Below are 25,922 nucleotides of genomic sequence, written 5' to 3' on the forward strand. Positions count from 1 at the left end.
GATGGGTATGACTTAATATACTTTATAAAACTCATGTGTTCTCACCCCTTTTACCAGAAAATGTCAGTGGGAACAGTCTTGTGAGAGTTTCCTGTCTATCATCATGGCTCTTCAAAACACCAATAGTTGTGTCATGCCTAAGGACAGAGTTCTACATGACCTTTGACCTGTTCTGCCTTCTTGCTTCTAGCAGGCCAGCCACTCAAAGGTTGCCACCTACAGCAAGGAGAGCATCCTGCAGGGAGCGGCACCAGCTCTTTGCTGCTAGAGTTTTGCAGAGCCACAGCTCATAGTTTGAGCATCAGCAGTAATTTGTGCAATGGCAAACCAGAACAGAAATAGCTACAGCAATAAAAATACGGCATAAGACGTCTCTGTAGTTTAAAAAGCTGAATTTCAAGCAACTGCAGACTGAGCCTGATGATGACTCCCTGTAATTAGTGCATCAGTTTTTATACAAAGAGGAAGGGACCAACATGGGGCAATAAGGCAGAACCAAAGAAAAGAAGAAGAAAGAGTAGGGCACTAGGCCTCTACTGGAGTGGCAGACACTGTGTCAGGCATCCATCTGCACAAAACCCCTACATCACTTAATTTGTGACCTCAATCTGCATATCAGGCGAATAAGGCAAGTAAGCTCACAGGCACATGTTGTGCAATAGCCTCGATTCTTTTTCACAGTTCTTGTGGTTCAGATTAAGTCTGAGAAAAATAAAAAGGCTTCATATGGACCAGAGCACACATATAAAATGATCCCCTTGGCCCTTGGCATCATCTCACTTTCTCCCCACACCACTTAGGCAGCAGCCCACAAAGACACATAGGGGCCTGCGGTATCTATCACCTGCCCCACACCCACCTTTGCTCTCAGGCTTCTTTCTAGGGAAGGACAGGAAGGAAGGATGAGACCAGGACACTGTCCTAGGTGCAGACTGCTTACACATGTTTTTCGTATGCCCTTCTTGACTGTCACAGTTCTGAGAAGTTAGAGCCACAGATGTACTTCAACCCAGAGTGACAGTGCTTTCTCTTAGAAGACAGAAAAGGAAGGAAAGGGAGGGGAAATAATCCTGGCATCACCAGGAACATTCCAACCAATGAGCAGCTACAAGAGCTCTAGGTGTGAAGTAAAGGGAGAGAGGAGAGAAGTTACTTTCTGAACTCAGCTCATCTCTAAATCCCAGTCAACTTGTCTAATTATTACACAAGTGCTTGAAGTCTGAAAAACACCTCTTAATAAATCTTACCAGAGACAGTCTTCCTGAGTGGATACAACACGGTCGAACTAAAGGAAGTAAAGACTCCACGGAATCAACAGAGAACCTCAAAGAACTGCGTGTTTCATGATGAAAGGATTCACACTTGATTATGTAAGAGAAAAGCACCATGGGGTCCATCCTTCCTCAGCAGCCATACATACACCCAAACAAGTGGAAACCTCGAGTTTCTACATCATGTATATCTATGTAAAAAGCCAAAGTGTGTGGTCTCACAGTTTCCCCCTAGAGTCTATACCACTGACTGATCAGGCCCCTAACAGATCAATTTCATACTGACAGGGAAACCTTTATAAGTAAAACCCTCACCCAGATCAGCCTATCCTTTCTAAGTTACAATAATGAGCTCCTGTGGGAAAGAGAAATGTAACACACAGGGATAGATCACTTTAAATAAGCCAGTAAGTGTGAAAAATTAGATTCACAAGCAGGTAGAAGAGAGGGCAATGAGTCACCATCCTCTTACTTCATTAAGAGGTGCCCAAGAAGATTCATTGAATAGTGAATTCCTCAACTGTGGGTTTTAAAATACCTAATCCACATGCATTTGATTTAATACAAGTATCTAAGATGAAGTGATTAAAAAAAAAAACTGACATTTTTTAAGTGGGGCTATAGCCCAGCCTCTCTATATGAGAAGTTTTAGATTTTTGTTTTTCATATCTGCACCTTACAAAAATTTACTGAACCCAGGTGCTGTTCTGAGGCTGTATATACAAAACGAATGCACCATCTCCCATGCCTGCTTGCTGAGCTAACGGCCTAGAGGAAGACACAGGAAACCCATAAACAAGGGAATGCTACAGGGCACTGGAGAATGACAGGGCTAAAGAGATACAGAACACACAGGAGGAAAGGGCATGAGGTCGCTGCCAGGAGGGCTCCTCCAAGGGCAGAGGCAACAATCAAGTAGACAGGACACCTGAGAAGACAGCCCGGGAGAGGAGCATGAAAAGCAGACAAGTCTAGACAACTGGTGAGACTTCAGACACAAGGTACCCAAGAAAGACACGCTCAGAAATGTTCTTCAGGAAAGACCGAAATCTCTGTTGAGAAGAGGAAGTGTATTCCAGAATGGAGATAAGGAGACCTATGTATCCAGCAGATAGATCAGGGAGGGTTAGAAGGGATGAGGGCATAGAGGAGGTAGGTGAGCTGACCACATAGACCCTGCAAAGAACTTGAGGATTGGCCAGGAGGCAGAGGCAGGGAGATCTCTGAGTTTAAGGCCAGCCTGGTCTACAGAGTGAGTCTCAGGACATTGAGATACCCTGTTTCACAAAAACAAACAAAAAGAAAAGAATTAACTTGAGATTTGACTCAGAATGTGCATAGCTGTACTGGAAGAAGGGCTGTGGACCCAAAGGGACAGATATGGCCTCTGTTGCAATAGGATCACTGGCTGCAGGCAGGAGAACAGGCCCCAGAGCAAAGAGCAGAAGTGGATTAGCAGCAACCAGGCCACTGCACTCCCTGAAACACAGGGATGACAAGGACAATTTCTCTCCCCTGGGCTCATGTTCACAACTACATTGACTATATTCTTTCATCAGTTCTGAGATATTTTTCACCTCTTATCTGTGAAATTGAAATGTGTCTAACAGCCAGAATGCTGTCGAAGAGCGTTGAGCAGTGTGACAGAGTATGTGGTATACACAGGTATAAACTCTGTCCTACCACTCATGTCACTTCAGTTATGTAACGTGCATTTTTGATATGTGCATGAAGTTTGATTAGCTTTCCAAAATGTCCTCAAAAATATTCTGCCTGAGGCGGTGAGGCTGTAGTTCAATATCAGAGTGCTTATTCACTCCCCAGCATGGCCAAAACCCTTTTGTTTGAATTATCATATATAGTATTGGGATTTAGTACGGTATTCTCAAACAAAGCTTGGGTTTCTTTTATGGTTGATCTGAAAAAGTCACCAAAACTATTTTAAGTAAAAGTCTGGTTATGGTGCCCACCATGATCAAAGACAGAGCTATAGAGCGTAAGTATGACCAAAGTACACTTTCACCTCTGAGGGAGGACCCTGATGCTATGTCGTCCTGTACAGTAACAACCTGCATGAGGTATCTGCACAATAGACCGAGCTGAGTTACAGCAGGCCAGCAGCCTGTAAACAGGAGCAGGTTCAACGGAGAGTGGAATTCTCAAAGCTCTCAGAAAGAATATCAGCTTTTCAGGTGATGAGGCCAACAGACACTTTTCCCAGAGAACATCAGAGAGTAAACTAGCAGAGTAGAGGTGACAGCCAGTGGGAATAGCTGGAGATGGACCTGTTGTCTTCAGAGCACCTGGAGCTCTGGGCATTGAGCCGGGTGGAAAAGCCTAGAATGTCATCTCCTTATCAGACCCATGCAGGAGCTGGGTTCAGACAGGAGCTCATGTTAGGAAATCATCAAATTTGTTCCCTTTCTTTCTTTTTATATACTCCCAATGAAACAAATATGCTGTATTAAAAAATTGAACAGAAGCGAGAAAAGACGGTGTTATAGACAAAAAAGGGCACTGTGAGCTATGAAGTAGAGGGTGAATTCTAGATCATGTGAAAGAGAACATGACAGCTTGCTAATGGATCTTTTCTGAGTGAGAATACGGCTGTCCAAACTGACCTGGTTTCTTACCAGAGCAGCTGAAAATGGGTAGCCATTCACTAAAGGTGCATGCAGCGGGGGTCAGCAGCATAAGACCCATACCAACTCCATGCTGCTTCCTGCTTTTATATATCTATCTGCCTGTTAAGAACAGTTGTTTTTCTACATTTTCGATTAGGTTTGTAAGAACAAGAATGGAAGCTAAAAATGTGGCAGAAACTAATTGGAACAGAAAACTTAAAATATTTACTATAAAAAAATATTTACTATATCATTACACCGTCTGGCTATCCCCGTGGCTCACAGAAAAGTGGGTGTGTGGAGGAAAAGCAAGAGCTGGTGTTGAGCAGTGGAATGTGGGGGCATCTAAAAGAGTGAGTCAAATAGACATCCACAAGCACACATACAGTGGGCAGTTAAGCAGGGCTGAGGCCTGGGTAGCAGAGTGGGACATTTCTGCATGGAAAGCCTCCACATGAACAACCCTGATGCTCACAGGAAGAGATGGTCAGTACACCTGGAGCTCGGTGGCCTCACTGAAGCATGAAAAGCCCTCCACTACAGAGTGTAAGTAGCTGAAAATGACAGTTCAATGACATGGAAACAGAGAAGTCACCTGTCCTAGTAACCCTGCAGCGAACGGACAGACAACATTCAACCCAGACTCCCAGCTCCACTTACTCTATGCGGTTTCTCAAGCAAGAAACTTAATTCTTCCTAATAAGATAGTGTACTGTAGACCTAATGGCCACTGCGGACTTTGAAGCAGAGCTTGCTGTTAGACATGAAGTCCCTCCTTGTGGAATGCTGAGGCTTCGTTAGGACACCCGGGCATGAGTGAGGAGCACAGGTGCCAGCCAGGCTGGTCACAAGGCTTATGGGGACGAGCCAGGGATGGAAACGAGGATGCTTTCATGACCATCACTCCATGAGCAAGAGAACAATCCAGTGAGACTTCAGAAGTCTCACTACAAGATCAAATAGAAGGAATGATACACGACAAAACTGCATTGGTTAAAACAGTATCTTTTAAAGCAATGACCTAAAATAAAACCCATGAGGACAACCCCAAATCTCAGAATGAAACGCAGCATCTTGGGGAATTCTGGCCCTGCAAACGTAAATGGAGAGGATTGATTTCTCCATAAATATGCTGAGTCAGTAGACAGCTGTGGGAAAATGAAGACTCCTACCACACTGCAGACGCTAGAACAGATTATAAGAACCTGAAATTCAGAAATGGTACAAAACTATAAATAAAATTTATGGCAAAAGAATTCGTTTTGAAGTAAGAGAGGTTTCTTTTACCACAGAGAACTCAGAGGGGGTAAACACATAAAGGAAAAATGTAAATGAGCAAAGCTTTTTAACTGCTGTCTATATAAAGAGGCCATAAGGTATAAAAGCAAATGATAACCTGGGGGGATATTTATAGAACCCTGCAATGCACTGAGGTCCACAGAGCTCTATGAAGCCAAGGAAATACAACAGTAGCATTGCAAAACTCAGTGAGGGAAATAAAACCTTTTCAATGTCTGTATCTTATGGATGGCATCCGAGGGAGAAATTCAAAGCTTTTTAAATAAAATAAAAAGGGGTTTAAGAGGACGTGGTCTGAAGAGAACTACAGCAGATCATCACTGGAGGTAGGAGAGTTGGGTGAGCTGAGCGCTCTGCTTACAGCCAGCCCTCAAAGTGAGGAATGCAAGGCAAGTGTCAAAGGGAAGAAAACACAGATGACAGTCACAGTGGCCTAGGGGCAAAGAACCAAGCCTCAGGCACACCACATTCCACACACAGCTGATCCTCCTCACTGTTGCTGCATAGAGTTGCTCGCTGCACACCACAGCTAAGAGACCAGGAAAATTTTAAGGTCTTGTCTCTACATTTTTTCAGAGTAATGTTTCCCAAAATGCTGGGAAAAAAATAAATGAAGAAAAACTGCAACTTTCAATAGCTTTGCTAAGAAAGACTTCACTTCAACTGCTAGGCTCTCCCTTGCAGAGGCAATATTGCTTTTTAACCACACTGTTTGCAACAGTCCCTTCCCTCCATGTGCAAAGCTGTTATCCAGGGTCTGTCTGAGTAGTTGTTTTTCCATAGCATTTACCCAGATTTCAGAGTCAAACTTAAGACCACTGTACCCTTTGGAAGTCCCCAGGAATGCCTTCCTAATGCTGTTCCCACAACTCAGGAGACAATGAGACTACTGTGCTCTGGGGCTTGACGCCATTCATGAGTACAGGTTTTAGTGAAAAACAGGCTACCATGTAAAGGAGCACAGCTCCTATAGAAAGACTCAGGTATGCAAGATCAGCAAGACCATTGTCTGAGAAGGTGAAACCTTCCTAAGTAGCTACATGACCACGAAAGCTTTTTTATCCCAATGTGGTGGCCTATATTATTGGGTTTATCTCTTTGTTTAGAGATGGAACCTAAAGTCATCCATGCAAGGCAAGTACTCTACCACTAAGCACGCCCAACCTTGCATATTTTTCATCTTGATATGACTGTTTTTTCATTTTTAAGAAAGTATTGTTCAATACTCACAGCTGTGGCTTTGGTTCAATATCCCCCAAGTCCCTGACTCTAGTTCTAATGAGTCACAACCAAGCATTCAGCCTTTCCCATTAAGTCCCTCAAGCTCAGCCTGATTCTTGCTAAGGAACTAGCTAGCAGGTCTTACTCCCAGGACATATACCCCAGAAAAGCCAGATATGACAGACAGACCACCTCCTAAGCTCCAGAATTAGAATCACCATGGAACTTGCTTTAACTTGTTCAGTAAACCCTAATTCTTATATCTAATTATGATACAATAACAATATATTAAGAAATCTTATTAGCGTTGTAACATGGAGTATTCACAAGTACCTCCTACCAACTGAGATTTCTAATTAAATCAAAACTTCGTAAGATCTTGTATAGTTTGGCTGCCTGTGTTTCTCAATGTCTTTGCTCTATGAAGCCCATACCAGAAGGTGTTATGGGTGCTCTGTGCTTATCCATTAGAACTTTGACCCTTGACCCACAGGCTTCTGAGCTCCACATATCCAGACACTTACCTTCAAAAGCATACCTACTCTTGTGTTATCCCACCTAGATCATGACCTCTTGAAACAGGAACTGATCCTTATGGCCTTGTTGTGCCTAGAACCCACCTTCATGACTATGCACACAGGAATTCATACTGTTTATACTTAAAGCTAAGTCCTAACAGTAAGAACCCTGAGGTAGCTTTGATGTAAAAACATCAACTCAAAAAAACAGGCCAGGTGCCACCACAGTTGTCCTTACAATCTCAAGGTGAGATGGAAGGCTAAAGAGGCTAGAAACTTCCAGAACCGAACATTAACAGCTTACTTCCTCCAGCAGTCTACCTCTCCCCGCTATCCCAAAAAGGTTTATGCAGAGCTTGTTGAAGGGAGGCACTGCTTAGCACTGGTCAGAGGTTGGACAGACACAGGATAGGACCTTGTGCCCTTTCAGAGCGTACATCCTACAAAATATAGTGCTTTCCTGCTTCACCAGTTTGGACAGTCTCTGATGGACTTGGAATACCAGCTTCCAGCCATACATTTACAGGTCACTGGGGCTTAGGAACTCACCATCAGATGTGTGAAGGAGCTTATGACTCTTTAATGTCCCTTTGGATTTGAATTTCTTGCCACACATGTCACAGAGGTGAGTCTTCTCAGTGCTGTGACGATTCATATGAGCTTTGAGGTTGCTCTTGCTACGAGTTGCATACTCACACAAAGAACATTTGAAGGGCTTCACACCTACCAAGGAGAAATGCATAGCTGTAAATTTACACATGTCTGTGTACACATGGGTGGAGATCCAGATGAACAGTTCACACCATGTAAAGCATCCATCTGAACAAAGCAATATACTTGCTTACTCCCAACATGCCCACACTTCCCATATCTAGCCTGTCTCATCTTGTTCTACCTTACAGAAATACTGCAGAAGACGTCAAGGTCCCCAAGTCTGTACTTCCTGACCTTTCTAGTTGCCTATCAACATTCTACAATATACTCTTGCATATCACAACAAGTTGGTCACCTCTGCTCTCCCTATAGTCTGGTAACTCCCCAAAGACAGACACCCTGCTCAACTTACAAAGCAGTTATTAAATCCAACTGAACTGAGTTAAACTAAATAAAAATTAAATTCTTTGCAGAAATCAATGGGGTCAGACACTCAGGGTCAAGTCTGGAAGAATATTCCCATTTATAACATAAACAGAGTCACACTACACTGGATGTTCTGCAGGCCAATGACTCGCACTGAACCATTCCCAAGCTACTGTGCCTACTCTGCTCGTCTTGCTTTCACCCACTAGCCATCGTGGTTCATCTCAAATGCATTTCTTGACCACTTTGAACTTTTAGATTCTATGAGCACCTGCCGTGTGAATGAAGTCACATCTATGACTATCGACAGTCCCCAGGACTTGTCTTTATGTTGCCCCTTCTTGTTAGTCTTCATGCTTAGCTCTTGCATTTGCCTACTGTTGCTCTTGTCCCGTGTTTTATTTTGGGAGGGAGCCGAGAGAAAGAATACTTACAGTGCAGTGCAGTGATTAGCTCCAAAGATCCCTGAACACTGTAATGTGGGTAAGTAGGCTTTTCTTTTTCCTTTATAATTCCATCATTATAGAGAGATTCATAAACAAATGAAAAAGAGCAGGCCATGACACTCTAACATAAAACAGCAGCCTTTCATTTCCTTAACCTTTACCATAATTCAGAAGGTTTTCAAAATAAGAGATTTCTTCCAAAAGCTCGATGTGGAATATCAACACCCCTGTCTCCTGTGGAAGCATACTGTTGGCTATCCATTAAGCCTGGACACACATTGAGTCTTCTTCTAAAGAATGTAGGAGACCATCTGATTGATACCTACAGCAAATCCCAAGGCAGTTTATAGTAGTGTTTCATGGGTAAGTGACCGGAAGATAGAATGTTTGTCCCATCCTGCATCATATACACCTATGAGGGAAGACTGCAGCATGCTCTCCCACTCCAGACCTTTGTCTGCCATGCAAGCGTTATCACCCAAGGGAATGGATTTATGATCCTGGGCTCCCATCTCCCTGGATGCCCTTCAGTGTCAGGTCCTTGGTTCTGTCTCTGACCACTCCCAGATGATTCCCATGAGCACCATTCTAAACCAATCTCCATACAAAGGCTTCTGCCTCCTTCTCTACTGAGAAAATTCCTACCTACCAATGAATCCCTTCAATGCCCTCAGAAAGTAACATGGGTGTTCATCTCACCACCACTGTCAACTCCTCCATTCTTGCCTCCACATAGGAGGTATTACTTTCTCTTAATGCGAGCGAGCAAAGATGTAAAGAACAGGGCTGCAGAATCATGCATCATGGGTTCAAATCCCAGTTCCTACTATTTATTGCCTGTGCAACATAAGCATTTGTTTTAACTTTCTGTGCCTCTTGTTCCTCACTGGTAAAACTAGCATGGCTTTCAAGTCCCTGAATACACTAACTAGGGTACCATGAGCAAGCTGAAAATACACTGCCGGGGCCCACAGTGCTTAGTAAGTGCTGGCAAACAAAAGAGCACCTTGACGGCTCAGCATCGCACCTCAGTTCCACTGCCTTCTCCCTTCACTGACAGAGGTGTTTCCCTTCCCACCTGCTCCTCCCTGGACCCTGCCTGACTGTATATTATACAACATCCTTGGTCATGCCTCTTCCTCTGACCTTGTGGTCCTGCCTATAGTGGTCAAGCTCCTGACAAGCAGGAAGGAACTAACACACAGGTTAGCAGGGCATTTTGCTGCTTGCACCTTCCTCATGCCCACGAGGGCAACATTCTCCTCTAGCAGCAAAGAATGAGGTAGATGACAGAAGACTCTTGACCTCCAACTTGCCAGAATCCTGGCAAGCGACTGTCCAACACTTTCATTCCTGGTCAAGCCCCCTGAGCACAGCTGGCCCTATGTTTCTCTGGACTGCCACATTTCTACTCAACCCTTCCACTGTCCAATCCTCTCTCTACAACATAAACAGTGACACTCCTCACTGCCAAAATGCCAAGCCTCCTGCTGTCTTCTTTACTGCCAATCATGCATAGTTTCATTGTACTTCAATGCCAACTATATACAGAGCATAGTAATGGGCAGTGCAAGTGTCCAGAGAACATATGGGCTTTCCTGATCTCCGGACACTAGTTAACCAGTAAGCAAAGTATAGTGATCTATTTCACTATAGTTATAACCAGAGCTTGAAGGTGGGGAATACCTCTACTAACCACAACTGCAGTTAAAGTCATGGTCTTAATCTCTGATCTCCATTGGCTGGTAGTCATCTATCTATGTGCTAAAGACATCCTAACATCAGGGCATGTAAAGGTAAGTGTCCTCCTTGTGTAGTCCCAAAATAATGCACACAGCGTGAAATTAAATAGGTGTTCCAGATGGAATGACAACTTACCCTCGTGAGCCCAGATGTGCCGCTGAAGGTCTGAGCCATTCTTCATGAAATAGAAATCGCAATACGGACACTTCATGGCTCGCTTTCCAATTAGCCCTTTGAGCTGGACTCTTCTCCCAAGAACCTCAGAAATGGTATTCATGGAGACCTCTGTCAGAAAAAGCAGAGTGATAATCAGAGAGGACAAGGCACTCTGCTCTTCAGGTGAGAGGTAAATAAGCTGCCGTGGGGCACCTACATACCTAAGAAATACCCATCAAGTGCACCCTTGGTGCATGAAACAGGGTTTTTACCGAAAAGGCTAAACTTGAATCCGATGAAGCCGTGATCTAAGAACCTGTTAACCTACAGTATGAAGAATGGAGAAAACACTGCCAAGCAATGACAAGACAAATGTGAAGCACAGGCTTTTCATGGAAAAAGTAACTCAGTTTCTCCCAGAAGTCAGTGGTGTGGAAAACAGACAGCAGACTGGGGATTCTACAGACTACAAGGAATGTAAGTAACATAATCACTAAAATACTGCAGCTTGATTCAAACTAACTGTACCAAAAAGAGAGTCTTAGACCAATTCAGGATGTTGTAAATGGCCATATATAATATCACAGGAAGCAGTAAGAACCAAGGTTAGCACCGCTTTTTATAGGTCACACAGAGGTCATCCTAAGCTAACACATTATTTATTGGAGATAACCTGTAAAGGCTTTCATAGGAAAATTAAATAAGATAAACTTTAGAATATTCTAGAAAACAGTTCATGGATGGATACATACAAAGAGCTTGGAAAATGTAGAAGAAGCATGTGGAGGCTGAGATTGGACACACAAGGTTCCTTGCAAAATTCTGTATTCATGATCAAAGGTCAATGCTTCTAAATGCTGCTGTCAGCTCACACTTAAGTTACATAGAACAAATGGCATAAGCCATGAGTTCCCACACCGACAAAGGTTCAAGGCTCTATGTGTCCCCAGCTAAAACAGTCAGAGCCCTTTGTTCTTCACAGAGAATTCCAGTCTCTTCTATCAAGGGCACATACAGATTTGTAAGAAGAAGAGACAAGAATAGAGAAGGAGGTATATTTTGCTTGCTACGTACTTAATTAACACAGAGTACCCAGGTCTGCTCGGTCTGCCCTATTTAATATGACAATGGAGTCTGGCAGTAAGGTTCACCTCAAAGATCACATAGAAGTAAAACTGACATCTCCTGGAGGGGTCGGTAGTCAGCATACCTACCACAGTGCAGGGTGGAGCAAGGCAGACACAGGTATTCCCTTAGGCAAGAACATTTCAAATACCGAATTCATTCAATCCTCCCTCTTCATTCTAAGCTGGTACCTCTTACTACAGTACTATGTTTTAAAATAAACATAAGTATCTAAAAATTAATCTTCTTTTTAAATACATAACCTTACCTGGATGATTAGTCTTGATATGTGACTTTATCAATCGGTCTTCTGAAAAAGATTTTTCACATACAGGACAAGAATAACTCCTTTTGTCCTTAATAAAAAAAAGGAAAAAAATTAAATCTTAAATCTAGGTTCTGTAAAAAATAACATTTATTATCACTATCATCATCGCCACACACAATCATCATCACCACCACTACCACATCCACCATTGCTCTCATCAAATACCATCACCACTATTACCACCATCATCACCATTATGAAATGCCATCATCAAAACCATGAACACTACCACCACGACCATCATCAACACAGTCTCCTCTACCATCAACACAACCATCGTCATGGACACTATCATAATCAGCATCAATACTATTACCCCTTCAACAACCAGAAGCAGAAGCCTCATCAAAACCAGACATCCAGCACATCCTTCCAAGCACATAATATACAGTCACCCAGCCCTACCAGCCTGTGGAAGATTTTGATGAGGCAACTCTAAGAAGATAGACAGGACAGCCAAGAAGGTCTACCACACACTCCAGGGCTGCTCCATGACCCAACGGTATATGATGACCTCAGCACTCAAAACATTGCTCATACTGAGCTTACACATACGACTGAGACTCAATCAAGTACCCGCTAATATTATAATTCATGCTTACATTACAGATTCAAAGACGGAGGCCTAGAGAGATGAACACAAGACCAAGCCAGTCAACATTCTAGCAAGGAGATCTGGGGAGAATGAATGCAGGTGGCCCTGCCCCTAATTGATGGGTTATTTAAAGTTGATGGCTTCATTAGGAGGCTGGGAGGAAATCTGGGAGGGATTAGAGAGAGGTCTGAGGTGAGTAGGATCAATATACAATAAAAGATAAAGCTTTCTACTATGAAACACACACACACACACACACACACACACACACACACTCACACACACAAGATATTGCTATGTACTATGAGCTATCTGGCCAGACAGTGCCACTGACTTTCCTGACAATACAGCCTTGGGATTTCTCAATGTGCTCCTGTTACTCCCTTCTACTGTCCTTGACACTGGGTTCACATTGCCATTTTAGAGAAATTCGTGAGATCCCTCTGGCATTCTGGAGGCGCCCTCCCACCTCCGTCCCAGCCGCCCTTGTCATCAGAGCTGATGGAAGCGTTCAGAAGGGCTTTGAAGGAGTTTACACTGATCTCCCCTGAGTCCTTGCTGTTTGATTTTTCTTCTTTTAATCCCTGATAGTCTGAAAGCAATTTATCTTAGAGCTTATCAGGGGCCCCATTTCTTGATGTCTTTGAAGATTGTCAGGAAACAGAGAGGAGAGGGGGCTGGGAGAAGGGTAGACTCTTAGGATTCATTTACTTCTTTTTCAAAAACTCAGTGTCTTGCTGCACATGAAACCCAAACACCAAAAACACACTCAGCAAACATTAAAAGGACTATAGCTAAAAGAGCCCCTGGCAAAGGCAGGGAACACAAGAAAGCTAGCCACAGGGTGCCTAAGAGCCTAGCCTTTGGAGTCTGTTTGCTCCAACAGAGATGCCTTCAAAGCCATCTGTGCCCTAGAAAGAAGTGGGTGTCAGCATGAGACTGAAGCCATTGCAGGAGATGCAGGAGAGGCCCTTGGTTGAAGCTAAGAGCATAGCTTATCAGGCAGGTGACCTCATCTGGCCTGTACATCACTGGCAGATAATACTGGCCTCTAAAGAAATGGAAAGTTCTGAGGTCCACACAGGCTACAAAAGATCAAAATGAATTTCCCCAGAATATATATATGAAACACATTCTTGTATGTCCCTATAAAACACTGATATCAAGCCTTAATGGTTGGCACTCGCTCTGAACGATTTTTCAGGAATGGGTCACAGCCACAGTGCCTGTTATGTGCCAGAATCTGCTGGAGACAAAGGAAGCAGATCTGTGACTTGTAAGTCATGTAAAGACAACACGGAGAGCCCGCCTATTCATGCAGGATAGAGAAACTGCAGCAAGAAGGAGGAAGGTGACACTTGTGTTATCACAGATTGGAACACAATACCAAAATGTGCTGGATTTAGGGTTGCACAGAAGAAGTTTTCTGTCTGCTAAAAAGCCCAAGGAAGATGCTCTCCAACTGGAAACTTAGAGAGCCTGAAGGAGTAACTCAGAGTCAAGCATGGTTGTGTCACGTGATCACAGTCTTACAACCACATTTAAGTTACTGCATTTTCTTCTGCTCACAGGAATGCAGTCTGACCAGGTATACCCATTTCCTTCTGGAAAGAGATGGAAAGTATCTTCTTTTAATTTCTTTGGGCTTTTAGGCAACCTAATGTTTTAGCTTCTCCAAAAAGTACTTATTATTTAGCAAGTACCAAACAAGACAAATTTGTGTGCTTCTTATGGATCAGGGCCAAGTATTCTGAACACTTACTGAGAACCCACTGGATGCTAAATGAACATACCACCACTCTTGCTGCTAACTCCCTCACGAAAGGGATGAGGAGGGTGTGCTAGAGGTGCAGAACAGCAATAGCAGTTACCAGGGCAGCTTCACAGGCATGAGACCATGCTGAGTCCTCATGAACATTACCATATTATGTTCCCAGGGCGAGCCTGGGTGTGGACAGTAGTGGCCTCATTCCAGGACATGGATTAAGAGAGGTTAAAGGACAAGGGTATGTTCCATCTAAACACTGAAACCAACATTCAGGCTTGGAATGCAGCTTCCCAACAGGCCCATCTGGGGCCTCCTGACAGGAATATAAAACAGAAGCAGGGGGCTTCTTCGAGTAACAGATGCCCAGAGCCCACAGCAGACGACTAGGAGTCTCATTCCTAACAAATGCTACTGTGATACTGAGGTTCACGGAGGTCAGCAATTAAATCACTTAGGTCAAGAACTTACGCACTTTTTAATAGGGACCCAGGAGCCCAACCACTTGACGGCTTCCATTCCCTTCACTCCCCACTGCACCCCACAATACTAATTACTCACTGACATTCAAACACTTAACGCCAAAACAAAACGAAACAAAAAACCTCTGGAAGTGATTACTTGCCCTGATGCCATATCCTTAGTAATGAGAAGGAAAAGGCAGGGGGAGGGGGAAACTACATTCTTCTCACTCTTCTTGATTGTTAATGTGTTCTTAGCTGTGAAATACCATGAAGAGCACAGAAACTGGCAATTTGCTAAGTTATCTCTGCGTCCTAATACAACCAGAGTATGCCAGGATATGTAAGCTCAACTGGAGGTAGAGGATGGTATTTTAATTTCTGTTCTTCACAGGAATCTGTGTTCAAAGCAAAACAACAAAAGTGAAACCTTGGCCAGGGCTATAACCCATCTGATCCTCTCTTCAAGAGCACATACAAGAAAATCAAGCCCTAGGAGAAGGTTTCCCATGGTTTCCTAGTAAGAATAGAACCGTGCCCTGGCCCAGTAGCTGATGTAACTGAAGTCCTCAGCGAGACCACAGCAATGTAAAAAGATGTTTCTACATCACCGGCAGGTTCACCTCGTCTCCCTGGAACTCAGCAGCCTCAGGGAGAGACTGCTCACAGGACTCTCTGAATGGCAGGCAGTCAGCATAAGGTCTCGGCATGCTGGGCCTCTGTCCTCAGCTCCAAATCCCCAGTGTTATCTGTTCCTAGCAGTGATGGTGTGAGTGTGTCAGCAACAGTGAAGACAAGTGGCTGAAGCTTCCTTTTGTGCTGTCTACATACAACAGCCACACAGGCCCCAGGTATGGCTCCTTTATGATGGTAAACCTGTCTCAGGAGTGTCAACCTCTTCTCATCACACTAGACCCTGCCAGAAAAACCACCATTCACTCATTGCATCATTATGGGATCAGCCACTATTGAACCAGACACGACCATCGTGCCGTTAAGAGCACCTCGGATAAACATGTCACTTCTTAAATCAAAGCATCAAAGCTTCCCAGCTTCTGTTGATGTTTACAGGGAGTGCCAGGCTAATAAGACAATAGTGTACCAGGTACAAGCACCTAAGCCTATCCAGTCATCCAGTTTAATCCCCCAACAACACTCACAGGCAGCCATTGCTATTCCTGCTGTTATAAGACTTAAAAATGCCATTTATGAAACCTTTACTTCATTTCTACTCTGCAGATCGTTCTTCTGTAGACTTTCTCGAATGAGAGAATTCAATTTGTCCAGTCTAGTCAGGAACTCACTAGGAAAGGAGCTGAGGTGGGGGAAAGTTCAGTGAGGCATCAAGAGGAAGGAGAAGGCCCTGTGTGTCTGGGGGGACAGGGTGTGCACGCCCCTGCAGCAGGGATAGCTCTATATGCATAAATGTGAGGGAGTAACGGGCACCCAGGGGGAGGCGAGGGCTGCTGTTTGGGCTTGCTACTTACCAGCTCTGTGTGAACTTTAAGGTGGGCCTGTAGCTTATATTTATCTGGAGTCGAGTAGTCACAGCCGTCAGTGGGACACTTCAGCAAGATGTTACTGTGTTTCTGAATTACATGGCGTTTAAGGCAGTTTTTGGTGATGGAAGAGTAGTGACACTGGGAGCAATAATACAGATGTTCCCGGGTGTGGGTGCGGACATGCATGTCAAAATGCACTTGGTACCAAAAAAGTTTGCCTAAAAAAATATTTTCACATGAGAACAAGGAAGTTTCTTTAATACTAAACTTGATTTTTTTAAATTATCATCCTTAAGCTACCATATTTATCTCCTTTATCTTGTATGCCCTTCACACTCTCTACCACATTTCTGTCAGGAAATTATTTTTCAAAAATGGCAGTACTCAAGTATTAAGGTACCACCAGCTTGCACATGGTGTTAGGGCCAAGAAAAGAGAAAGGAGAACCAATTATGTCAAACACTATCCTGCAAATGTACAAAGCCAAGAGCCTCCTGGTCCTCTTGACACTCTGGGCTACGGGCCATGCTCTAGGCTGCCCACGTCCTACATTCCTACTGTCTGGGAATCTCCCACGCTGAGCTTTCACTACCAGTCAGAAGGGAGCTGCGTGGGCCTCCCTCTGCAGAGCTGCAGCCAGTCTCCTACCCTTGCTACCCAGTTGATGAAACCACAACTGAAAGCCAGAAGAATGATTCTTCTTGGTCAGAAGGTGGTAGGAGTTGTGGGCAGCCCCCAACATGGCCCTCAGCATGGTCAGCAGTGCATCATCCCAGCCAACTCCTGGAAGGCTCCAACTGGGACTTCTGACACAGGCTCATTGTTTCTATCTATTGCAGAGGAGGGTGGCTCAGGTAGGAGGTGATCTTTGCAAAACAACATGAACTCAAATGGAATCCATGGTAAGAATAGCATGATAAGAATGGAGAGGGCTGCTGGGAAGGAAAGCTCCACTCAAAGGCACACCTGACCAGCATAGCCTTTCCTTACCACAGTATTCACACTCCAGGTCTCCATAAACCTTCCGGATCCGCTCGCAAAGACTGGTGTTCATCTGCTTCTTCTGGAGACTGTCTAGGACCTTCATGAATGCTGTGCTGCCAGGGTGGTGCTCAGAGGACGACGTGCAAGAGTCAGGCTGGCACACACCGAGGTCTCCTCCATCAGCCACTGTAGGAAGGAGGTCTGAGGTCTCTGCTGGGTTTGCCCTGAGACACCTGTTAGAGTCAGATTCACTGGCTGGCAGAGCACCCACATTCTGCCCTCCACTTGGAGGACTCTCTGAGTCTGGTCCAGTACTTTTGGCCTTGGCCAGCAGCAGTGTGACTTCTTCACCCTGAGTCTGGGCTGAGCCTCGATGCTGTGTGTCCGAGGTTAGCTCAGCAGCAGCATGAGGCTCAGCAGAAGAGGTATCAGTTTTCAGTAAAAAATCATCTGAAACCACTCCAAGAGAGTTGAGGTCGGAATTGACCACAGTGGTTTCCAGTTTGCAGGGGGACAGGGAAACACTGACACTCTGGGGGTTGGCCAAGGGCACGGCTGGGGCACATGCTTCTCCAGGGGCCTCCAACTCCCTCAGCCCCACCTCAGGCTGAGCTTCCCCAGGACAAACCTCCCCCTTACGTACATCAATTTCTGGACACACAAATTCCTCAGCTGCCAGTGGTAGCTGGTTTCCCAAGGCTTCCTGCTGGATATCCCCACCAGGCTCCAGGAGGCAGAAACTCTGGTTGATGGAGCTAGTAAAAACCAAGGTCTCCTGGGCCGCCCCATGCACCTCTCGGATATGGGAGCGCAGCCTGATTGAGCTGACAAATTTCTTGAGACATATAGCACAGACATACACAAAGGGATGCTTCCTGACATGCAGTTCCAAGGCCTGGTATTTAGTGGCCCCATGGCCACAGAGCTCACAAGCAAAGGGCCACTTGTCACCATGAACCAGCATGTGGCGGTCTCGGTCTAACTCATTCTTGAACTTGCGCTCACAGATATGACAGTCATAAAGCAGCTGCCGCTTGCCTTCCCTCGTCATTAGGCGTAGCTCATCTAAGGCCTCCTTGACCTTCTTGTCCTGTGGGTCATGCATGTCCCGGATGTGCTTGATGAGGTTCTTGACATCTGAGTATTTCTTCTTGCAGAAGCGGCAATGCTGTTTGATTTTCTTGTGTACTCGCTCAATGTGTACCTTGAGGTGGCCTTTGCTGAGGCAGGTGAAGGAGCAATAGTCACAGGCAAACTTCTCTCCAGTGTGCTTGCGCAAGTGAACATTGAGGTTAGCCTTGATGGCGCTGGCATAGCTGCACTGGGAGCACTTGTATGGCTTCTCATTAGTGTGGATCCTCAAGTGGGCCTGCAGTGAGTGCTTGAACTTGAACACCTTGTTGCAGTATTCACAAGTGAAGATCTTCAACTGGGTGGGACCTAACCTAGGGATGGAAGATGGCACCATTAACTTCTGGAGACCTTGAAGCATTCCAATGAACCAATTACGAAGCCTATGCAGTCCGCCACAGGGGAGCAGGACAAAGGTTCAACATCTACTCATTCAGCAAATATGACTTGTGAATCAGAACAGAATAGGCACAGACAATGAGGAAAGAGGATGCGGGTCCTTGAGGAGCATAAACTATAGTGGGAAGAGCATAAACTATAGTGCAATGTGCAATGTCCCACAAAGCATGGTAGTCACTGAAAGGAGCATGTGCAGAAAAGACAGGACACCTCTAAGGGAACAAAGGCTTCTGGGAATGCCTGGCAAGGCAACATCTGTGTCAAAGCTCAATGAACAGGAAAGGTGGTAGCAAGAGAAGAAAATAGAAACAGGGCATGACCATACAAGCACAGACATTGGGTATGCTTCAAAGCTGTGTTCATTCTGGAATACATGAACAGGAGCAAAATCTGTCCCCATGAGACTAGACAGAATGAGCTTTTTCAGCAAAGTTGGTAATCCACACCTGCCTATTCATTCCATTAACTGTCTGGGTAGATTTCGTTCTCTTCAAAAGCTTGCATGGGGGAGACCCCTCTGGAGAGAAAGACCCTTGGCCTTTCTCTATGCCCTCCCTTCTACACAGAAAGGGAGAAAACAGATGGATAGTAATGCATTTGGAAGAAGACCTATGGTTTGCTAGATGGCAGGGATGTGCCTGCCTGTGGTGAGCAATAGCTATCAAGAGAGGCATCTGTGAGATTGGCCAGTGATGGTCCAGGTCTTAGGTAGGAGAGCCAGGCTGCTGGGCAGGCTCACTGCTGATATGAACCACACTCCTACCTTCTGAAGCTCTCCTACATAGCTGATGGCTAACTCACTACCAACTGTCCTCTTCTACCATTTCTGGGTTAGAGGAATGGGGAAAACAGCACTGCCTTTATTAACTTCACATGCCATTAAATAGTTTCTACTGATTAGACAAGACAGCATGTGTTAGATTTCACATATACAGTGGTAAATAAAAGCATGATCTGTCTCATGGAACCTACCTCTTTCAATGCGGCAAGGAATATACTGGATGAAATACAGAGGTTCTCACTAATAATCAGTGAGTGCTTACAACTAGCCCTGCGTGGACTATTTAACCCCCACTTTCATTAGACCCACTTTACACATAAGGAAACTAAGCATCTGTCCAACAGCAAACAATTGCTTAGTGACTTGACCCCAAGGATCACAGGGCCTCTGGAGCATGCTCAGCCTTCCTCATCCTCCTTATGACATAAACTCTCTTGTGCACAACAACCCCCCTACAGTGTGACTGCGCACGTGGAACAGGGGCTTTCAGAGGGGCTACTCCTGCTACCAAAACTGCAGGCACTGAAATATGAGACCACGAACCAGGAACAAGAACATTGAGAGTGATCAAGGAAGCAAAAGAGAATGCACCTCTGGCAATTGCTGCTTCCTCTGGAAGGTCTATCTAGGCTAGCCAAGAAGGATTTATGACACACTAATAACCATGCAGTGCTATTAATTAGCCCCATTAAACTATGCCTACCACAGATATAAGGTCTGTATTGATGAGGGGATTCATACAACTGTCTCTTTAAATTTAAAGCACTTAAGTGGACTGCAGTCCATAAATGCTAAAGAGTACAATTCACATGATGAAATTACAATATTCAAATTTGGAAGTTACTAGTTCACCTGTATCCTACATCTAAAGCTTCTTTAAGGAAAGTAATTTGGATGTTTCCCAAATGCCAAACACATCCAGAAGCTAATACATTTTATAAAGAACACTGAAGAAAAAAGTCCTGGACTCATCATATTAATTAAATAAGCAAATACCTCAGCATTTCCTCCTCTGTGGAGAGACTTAAATGGTCTTAAGAGACTCTTTTGCTCTTCGTTTTTATATTATTAGACAAATACCTAGCAGAGTCCTGAGCGGCCTGCTTTGACAAAAGATGCTACAACTAGTGACATTGAGAAGTTGGCTCCATTGGGTTTTAAGCTGGATCCCTAAGTGATCACTGAGCACCAGTGCACAGAGCTGTGATGGGGGCAGAATGCTTTCTGAATTACCTTACAGCAAGTGTTTCCTAATCGGTGAGAGAGGTACTGCTGAAGACTATTCAAAGGACACCTTAGCATTGTGCCTTTACCTCTAGGAATCTAAGGAACAATGGGACAGTCAGTTGAAGAAAGGAACACCTTCACACCCATTTTTCACAACAGTTAAGGACAGAAAGAGCCTTGAAGCCTCCCACATAGACACAGAGTTTGTGTTCAGAGCCTGCTCGTCTATTTGTCCACTGACTTCAACGGGGCCATACCCAACTAAGATTTATCTAGAAAGCAATAAACACCCCAAGTCTGGGGATAAGGGGCAGGTTTTGATGTCCATTTAACTTTTAAGTATATATTCCTGGACGTAACAATTTCACCTGGAGCAATTTGTACTTCAGGAAATTCTTTAGAAGCTTGGGAAGGTGAATGTCCCAGAGTGTGAATCACTGCACTGCCTATCACACCAAAGCATGGCTGTTTCACCCGGGCAGTGTGACACTTGCCTATAACATTGTGGCATATGTCTCCATATATGTAGGAAGCTGAGACATGAAAACTATGGGTTTAAGAACAGCCTGGGCTACATGAACTTTTAAAAGAAAAGCCACTTAAATTATAATAGAAACACATAAAAAAAAGAAGACAATTTGGGGGGATATCAAGACTCCTGGCTATCTTGAAGCTTGCTTTGTAGACCAGGCTGGCCTTGATCCACCTGCCTCTGTTCCCGAGTGCTAGAATTAAAAGGTGTGCACCACCACTGCCCAGCTACAAATATTTTCAATATGTACTAAAATTGAAAGATTTTTTCAAGATTCAGTAAATTTTTTAAAGAAAAAAAACCAGCATATTTAGTATTTTGTATTTGAAAAATAAGACATGTATATTAATATATTTATTAGTATATCGTGAAAAAATATCAAATATACGCAGTGAACTAACAGTGCTAGTGGAATCCAGAAAGAATGATTGGTTCCTGTAGCTCCCACCATGAGGGCTGTTTCAGTTTTCCCTATTGAAAGGCAGACACTCTAACGGTACCAGGCCCTGTTTGCACCTTCTCATAGTTGAAGAATACAATTGACTGGGTAACATGTGAAGACAAATGTGTGCTCAGTCCTTAGGGTGCACTGTTCTGCTTTGGTCTCTGAAGAAGAACTATACTAGGACATGATGGAGGGGTGGCCTCTTCAGCTAAGCTATAGGTTAAAACCCTATAGATAAGGTCATGAATAGAAACCAGGCCAGCAGATGTACATATCTCCCTTGCTCTGTGTGCATGGCATTTGCCGCCCACCTTTAACTTTAATGGGACAACTCACCTGCTTGACTTCATGGGCTGCTCATATGGGGTCTGCTGAATGGCGTATTCTTGGTACCCTCTCCGTGGCACCAGGTCTGCTGCAGTGGTCTCGGGAGGGGGTGCTCCTGTTTCAGGGGGCCCAGCCTCCACTGGAATAATCTTGGTAGCACCTGAGATTGATATACAGTGCATTGCTTACTGAGAGGTGCTAACTGTAGCCTGAGCCTGTCCAGCAGAGCCAGAAGGTCCTAAGGGGCTCTTACTGTAGGGCCTCACACAACACATTTGTTTTCTTATTCAGAAAACAGGTGTGTGTGTGTGTGTGTGTGTGTGTGTGTGTGTGTGTGTGTGTGTGTGTGTGTGAAAGTACAGTTTTTCTAGTAATATGCCCAAATGTCTTCTTAAAGACATTTGCTCTGATTTCACTTGCTCTGATTATGAAACTATATATATATATATATATATATATATATATATATATATATATTTTATAGCAAAACTTTCTACACAGCCACAACTGTTAGACTTGAAGCAAGTATAAAACCACATTACTGCACCATGGGGTGGCAGAGGAGTAAACAAGTTGGAAATGTGAGCACCCTGTTGTTACTGATTTTCTTCCCATGAACAGAAATGGGAGGTCCAAAGAGAAAACCCCCAGGTCACCTTTGCTTCAGCAATTCTGTAACATAAACGGACCCAAGAACTCTCAGAGCAGGAACACTTTGTGGGTGTGGGTGTGTGACACTGGGTATAAGTATGTGTATAGATGTGTCTATCAGTCTATGTGTGAGAAAGCAAGTGTGTATGAGTATGCATGTGACTGTGCTTTGGTGCATGAGTCTGTGTGGGTGTGTTGGATGCGCATGAGTATAAAAAGATATTAGAGTTGGAGAGAGTGTGGGAGTGTACATTAGTATGTGTGTGAGTGTGTGTATAAATGTGAAAGTGGGTGTATGTATATGTGAGCTTTGATTGTGTGAGTTTGTGAGTGGAGGGGGGTGGGGAAGGGCCAGGTTAGAGATCCACTCTACCATTTTGTTCTAAAACACTAAAGGGAATTGATTATGCTTTTACACTCATGGGAATCTCTAAATATTACTACAAATTTTTAAGAAAGATTGTAGAAATTTTCTCTAATATCCACTGAGAACAGGAAACTGTCCTATGGGATTTTCCTTATCCACAATAATATTTCTCTGAAGCAGAGTAGGGCAGATGAAGTGACTTTCCAGAAAATTCAAGTAGCCTAATGTTATATGGCCTATTCTCTCCTGAAAACCTTTCTTAGTAGTCAAGTATAAAAGAGAAAATGTATTCAGAGTTTTGAATTTCAATATCTACCATTAGTACTGAAAATAGATGCTTAAAGTGGGTAGCTGTACTGAAAACCCTGAAATGTCCCCATTTTATTAGACAGCTAATATCCACACAGCACACAAAGAGAAAAAGCAATATTATGATGCTACCTAGTTTTTATGTCAACTTTTATGATAATTTGAAATCCATCACAAACTCCTGGCTGGTTTTTATGTCAACTTGGCACAAGTTAGGGTCGCCTGCCGAAAGGGAACCTCAATTGAGTCAATGTCTCCATCATGGCCTATGAGCAAGCATTGGAGAACTTTGATGTGTCAGGGCCCAGGTCACTGTGGACAGTGCCAGTGCTAGGCAGGTTTGTGTAAGACAGCGGGCTGAGCCAAATGTGGTGGTGCATTCCAGCAAGCCATGAGTGAGGAAGCCAGTAAGCAGCATCCCTCCATGGCTTCTGCTTCAGTTCCTGACTCTGGGTTCCAGCCTAGAGTTCCTGCCCTGACTTCCCTCTGTGATGGCCTATGAACTGAGAGTGCCAAACTAAAATAGATCCCTTGTTCCCAAAGTTGCTTTGGCCATATTTTATCACAGCAATAGAAACTCTTAAGACACTGCTTGCTTGCTTGCTTGCTTGCTTGTTTTTCTAAAATAGTCTTTCCTACAAGAGACCTTTAGAAAAGAAAATATAACATATCTATAAGGAAAAGGAGAAATAAATAGAAACTTCCAGCACTAAGAAAATATTTTAATGAATACCACCAAAATGTGAAGAAGCCAGGCAGCATCTACCTGGGCCTGGAGAACGGCTGCTGCTCTTGTGCCATGGGCAGCTCCCACTGCAGTCACTGTAGCTGACAGGGGCACCACCAGTTGCACGAATGGGGAGAGGCACAGAAGGGACTGTTCTTGCATACCTGAGTGACAACAGAGTAGGCTGAGGAGATAGGAGACAGCCCCAGAAGATAAGAAGGTCTGTGATCACTCCACACTCATAGGTGACTAAATGAAACTGCACTAGGATACCTAACACATAAGCTCTGCCCTAGGCCTCCCGCCTCAGGCTGACCCAAGGGCAGCTGTGCTACACACTCTCATTGTATCATTTCCAGCCTGTCCTCAGTCACCTGGAATTGCTTCATGAGCAGTTAAGACCACGCTGATGATAGGTTTCTTCGCTCCAGAAAGCTGCCCTGCCTCTTTTCCTGAGATCTTCTGGACTTTCTCTGTTTTCTGAGCCCGGGGTCTTTTTGAAGTTTTTTCTCGATCATCTTCTTTGTATGTCTTTTCTAGATCAAGGTCTGACTCGTTACCTAGGGAGCAAATGCCAAGATGTATAAGTTTTCCATTCGGAGAGGAAATATGACTCTTACCAGAGGTCATAGCAAAGGAGATGCCTCCCTCCCTCCAGCCTCATGCCTACTTCCATATTCCCATATACATATTCATTCTCTCTCTCTCTCTCTCTCTCTCTCTCTCTCTCTCTCTCTCTCTCTTTCTCTCTCTTTTTCTGGCCCACAGTGCTTGCAAGACATTGTGCTGGTTTATCCACAATTGCTGGCTCTTCACAAACTCAAAGCAAGCCATGTTCACTGTATCCAGGTCACAGCTGGGTACTGGGAATGAACTGCTGGGCAAAGCAGCATAGACCCTGGGCTCAATTTCATGAACCACATTAATATCGGCACTACAGAGAAAATGATTTGAAATTCACAGTCCAAGACAGTCCTTCTCTTAACCAACTTATGCTTCCCAGGCACATTCTCTGTGCCAGGCATGGTGGACACACAATAAGAACATACCAAGCCCTCAAGGGCCTTCCACTCCAGAGCAAAGAGATACCAGTTGTGATCAAGAGCAGTCTCTGTTCTGTGTTATATGAAACAAAAGTAAAGGACATGGTTTTAGAGGCTACCTGATAGGTCAGATAGGCTTCATTGAGCTGTTAGCTATGGCTGCCTAAAAAAGCAAGGGTTAATGAAGCACTGGATGGGGAAGATAGGAATGTGGTGAGGAAAGAGCTGTGTGGTCTTAGGAATGTGTGTGATAATAAAGGGCGGTCTAACAAAGGCAGACAGAGGCAAGAGATAAACACTCGGCTGAGCGTCCTGGAGGCCACACCTCCATAAGAAAGGAGAGGGTGACCAAAACAGATATCAAGATTAAGAGGTAAGTCCTGGAAGACCATGAATGCTGAGAGGGGCCCCAATCTCCTTTGGTGAGGACACTAAGCCCAGTCAACCTACATTAGAGAAGATATAGACTGTGCCTGGCCTGTCCCTTCTGGGAACTCCTGGGACATGGAGTGATTGTCACATCTTTTAATGGCTCCAAAGAAAAGACAGTATATCCAGGTTTTTACAGGAGCCATTGTTTTTTAAGGCTAGTTGCTACCTTACCTTTCTTAAGACAAAGGGGAAGCCAAGCAAAACATATTTAGGGTATCATGGGACCTGCTGGCTCCCATATGCATCTCTTGAAGGTACTGGTGAGCAACTGAAGCCATCTAATCCAAGGAATAGCTGGGCTGGCTTAAAGCTTTACATGTATGTCATATTGTGGAGAATGAAATAAATGGATTCGCAACCATTCAAATGCAATTGCAGAACAAATGCATCAGTTACAGACGTACAACAGCAGCCATGACAGGTCCAACCTTGG

At 44.3% G+C, this 25,922-nt stretch overlaps 1 protein-coding gene across 7 annotated transcripts in view; it reads right to left on the reverse strand.

The window, feature by feature from the left end:
- Positions 1 to 25,922, reverse strand: part of Zfat (zinc finger and AT hook domain containing) — a 175,220-nt gene that overhangs the window by 73,481 nt on the left and 75,817 nt on the right. For all 7 annotated transcript variants that reach the window (XR_005486668.2, XR_005486669.2, XM_006241713.5 and 4 more), the window contains exons 4-10: positions 24,389 to 24,574; positions 21,970 to 22,120; positions 17,125 to 18,563; positions 16,120 to 16,352; positions 11,752 to 11,839; positions 10,338 to 10,487; positions 7,483 to 7,656 (exon numbers count right to left, since the gene is read on the reverse strand). Coding sequence is in view for 5 of the 7 variants with exons in the window: in XM_006241713.5 (XP_006241775.1) it covers positions 7,483 to 7,656; positions 10,338 to 10,487; positions 11,752 to 11,839; positions 16,120 to 16,352; positions 17,125 to 18,563; positions 21,970 to 22,120; positions 24,389 to 24,574 (2,421 nt within the window). In the remaining 2 variants the exon portion in view is untranslated. The remainder of the gene's footprint in view (positions 1 to 7,482; positions 7,657 to 10,337; positions 10,488 to 11,751; positions 11,840 to 16,119; positions 16,353 to 17,124; positions 18,564 to 21,969; positions 22,121 to 24,388; positions 24,575 to 25,922) is intronic.

The sequence above is a fragment of the Rattus norvegicus genome, chromosome 7 (assembly GCF_036323735.1).
Source record: "Rattus norvegicus strain BN/NHsdMcwi chromosome 7, GRCr8, whole genome shotgun sequence".
NCBI lineage: Eukaryota > Metazoa > Chordata > Mammalia > Rodentia > Muridae > Rattus > Rattus norvegicus.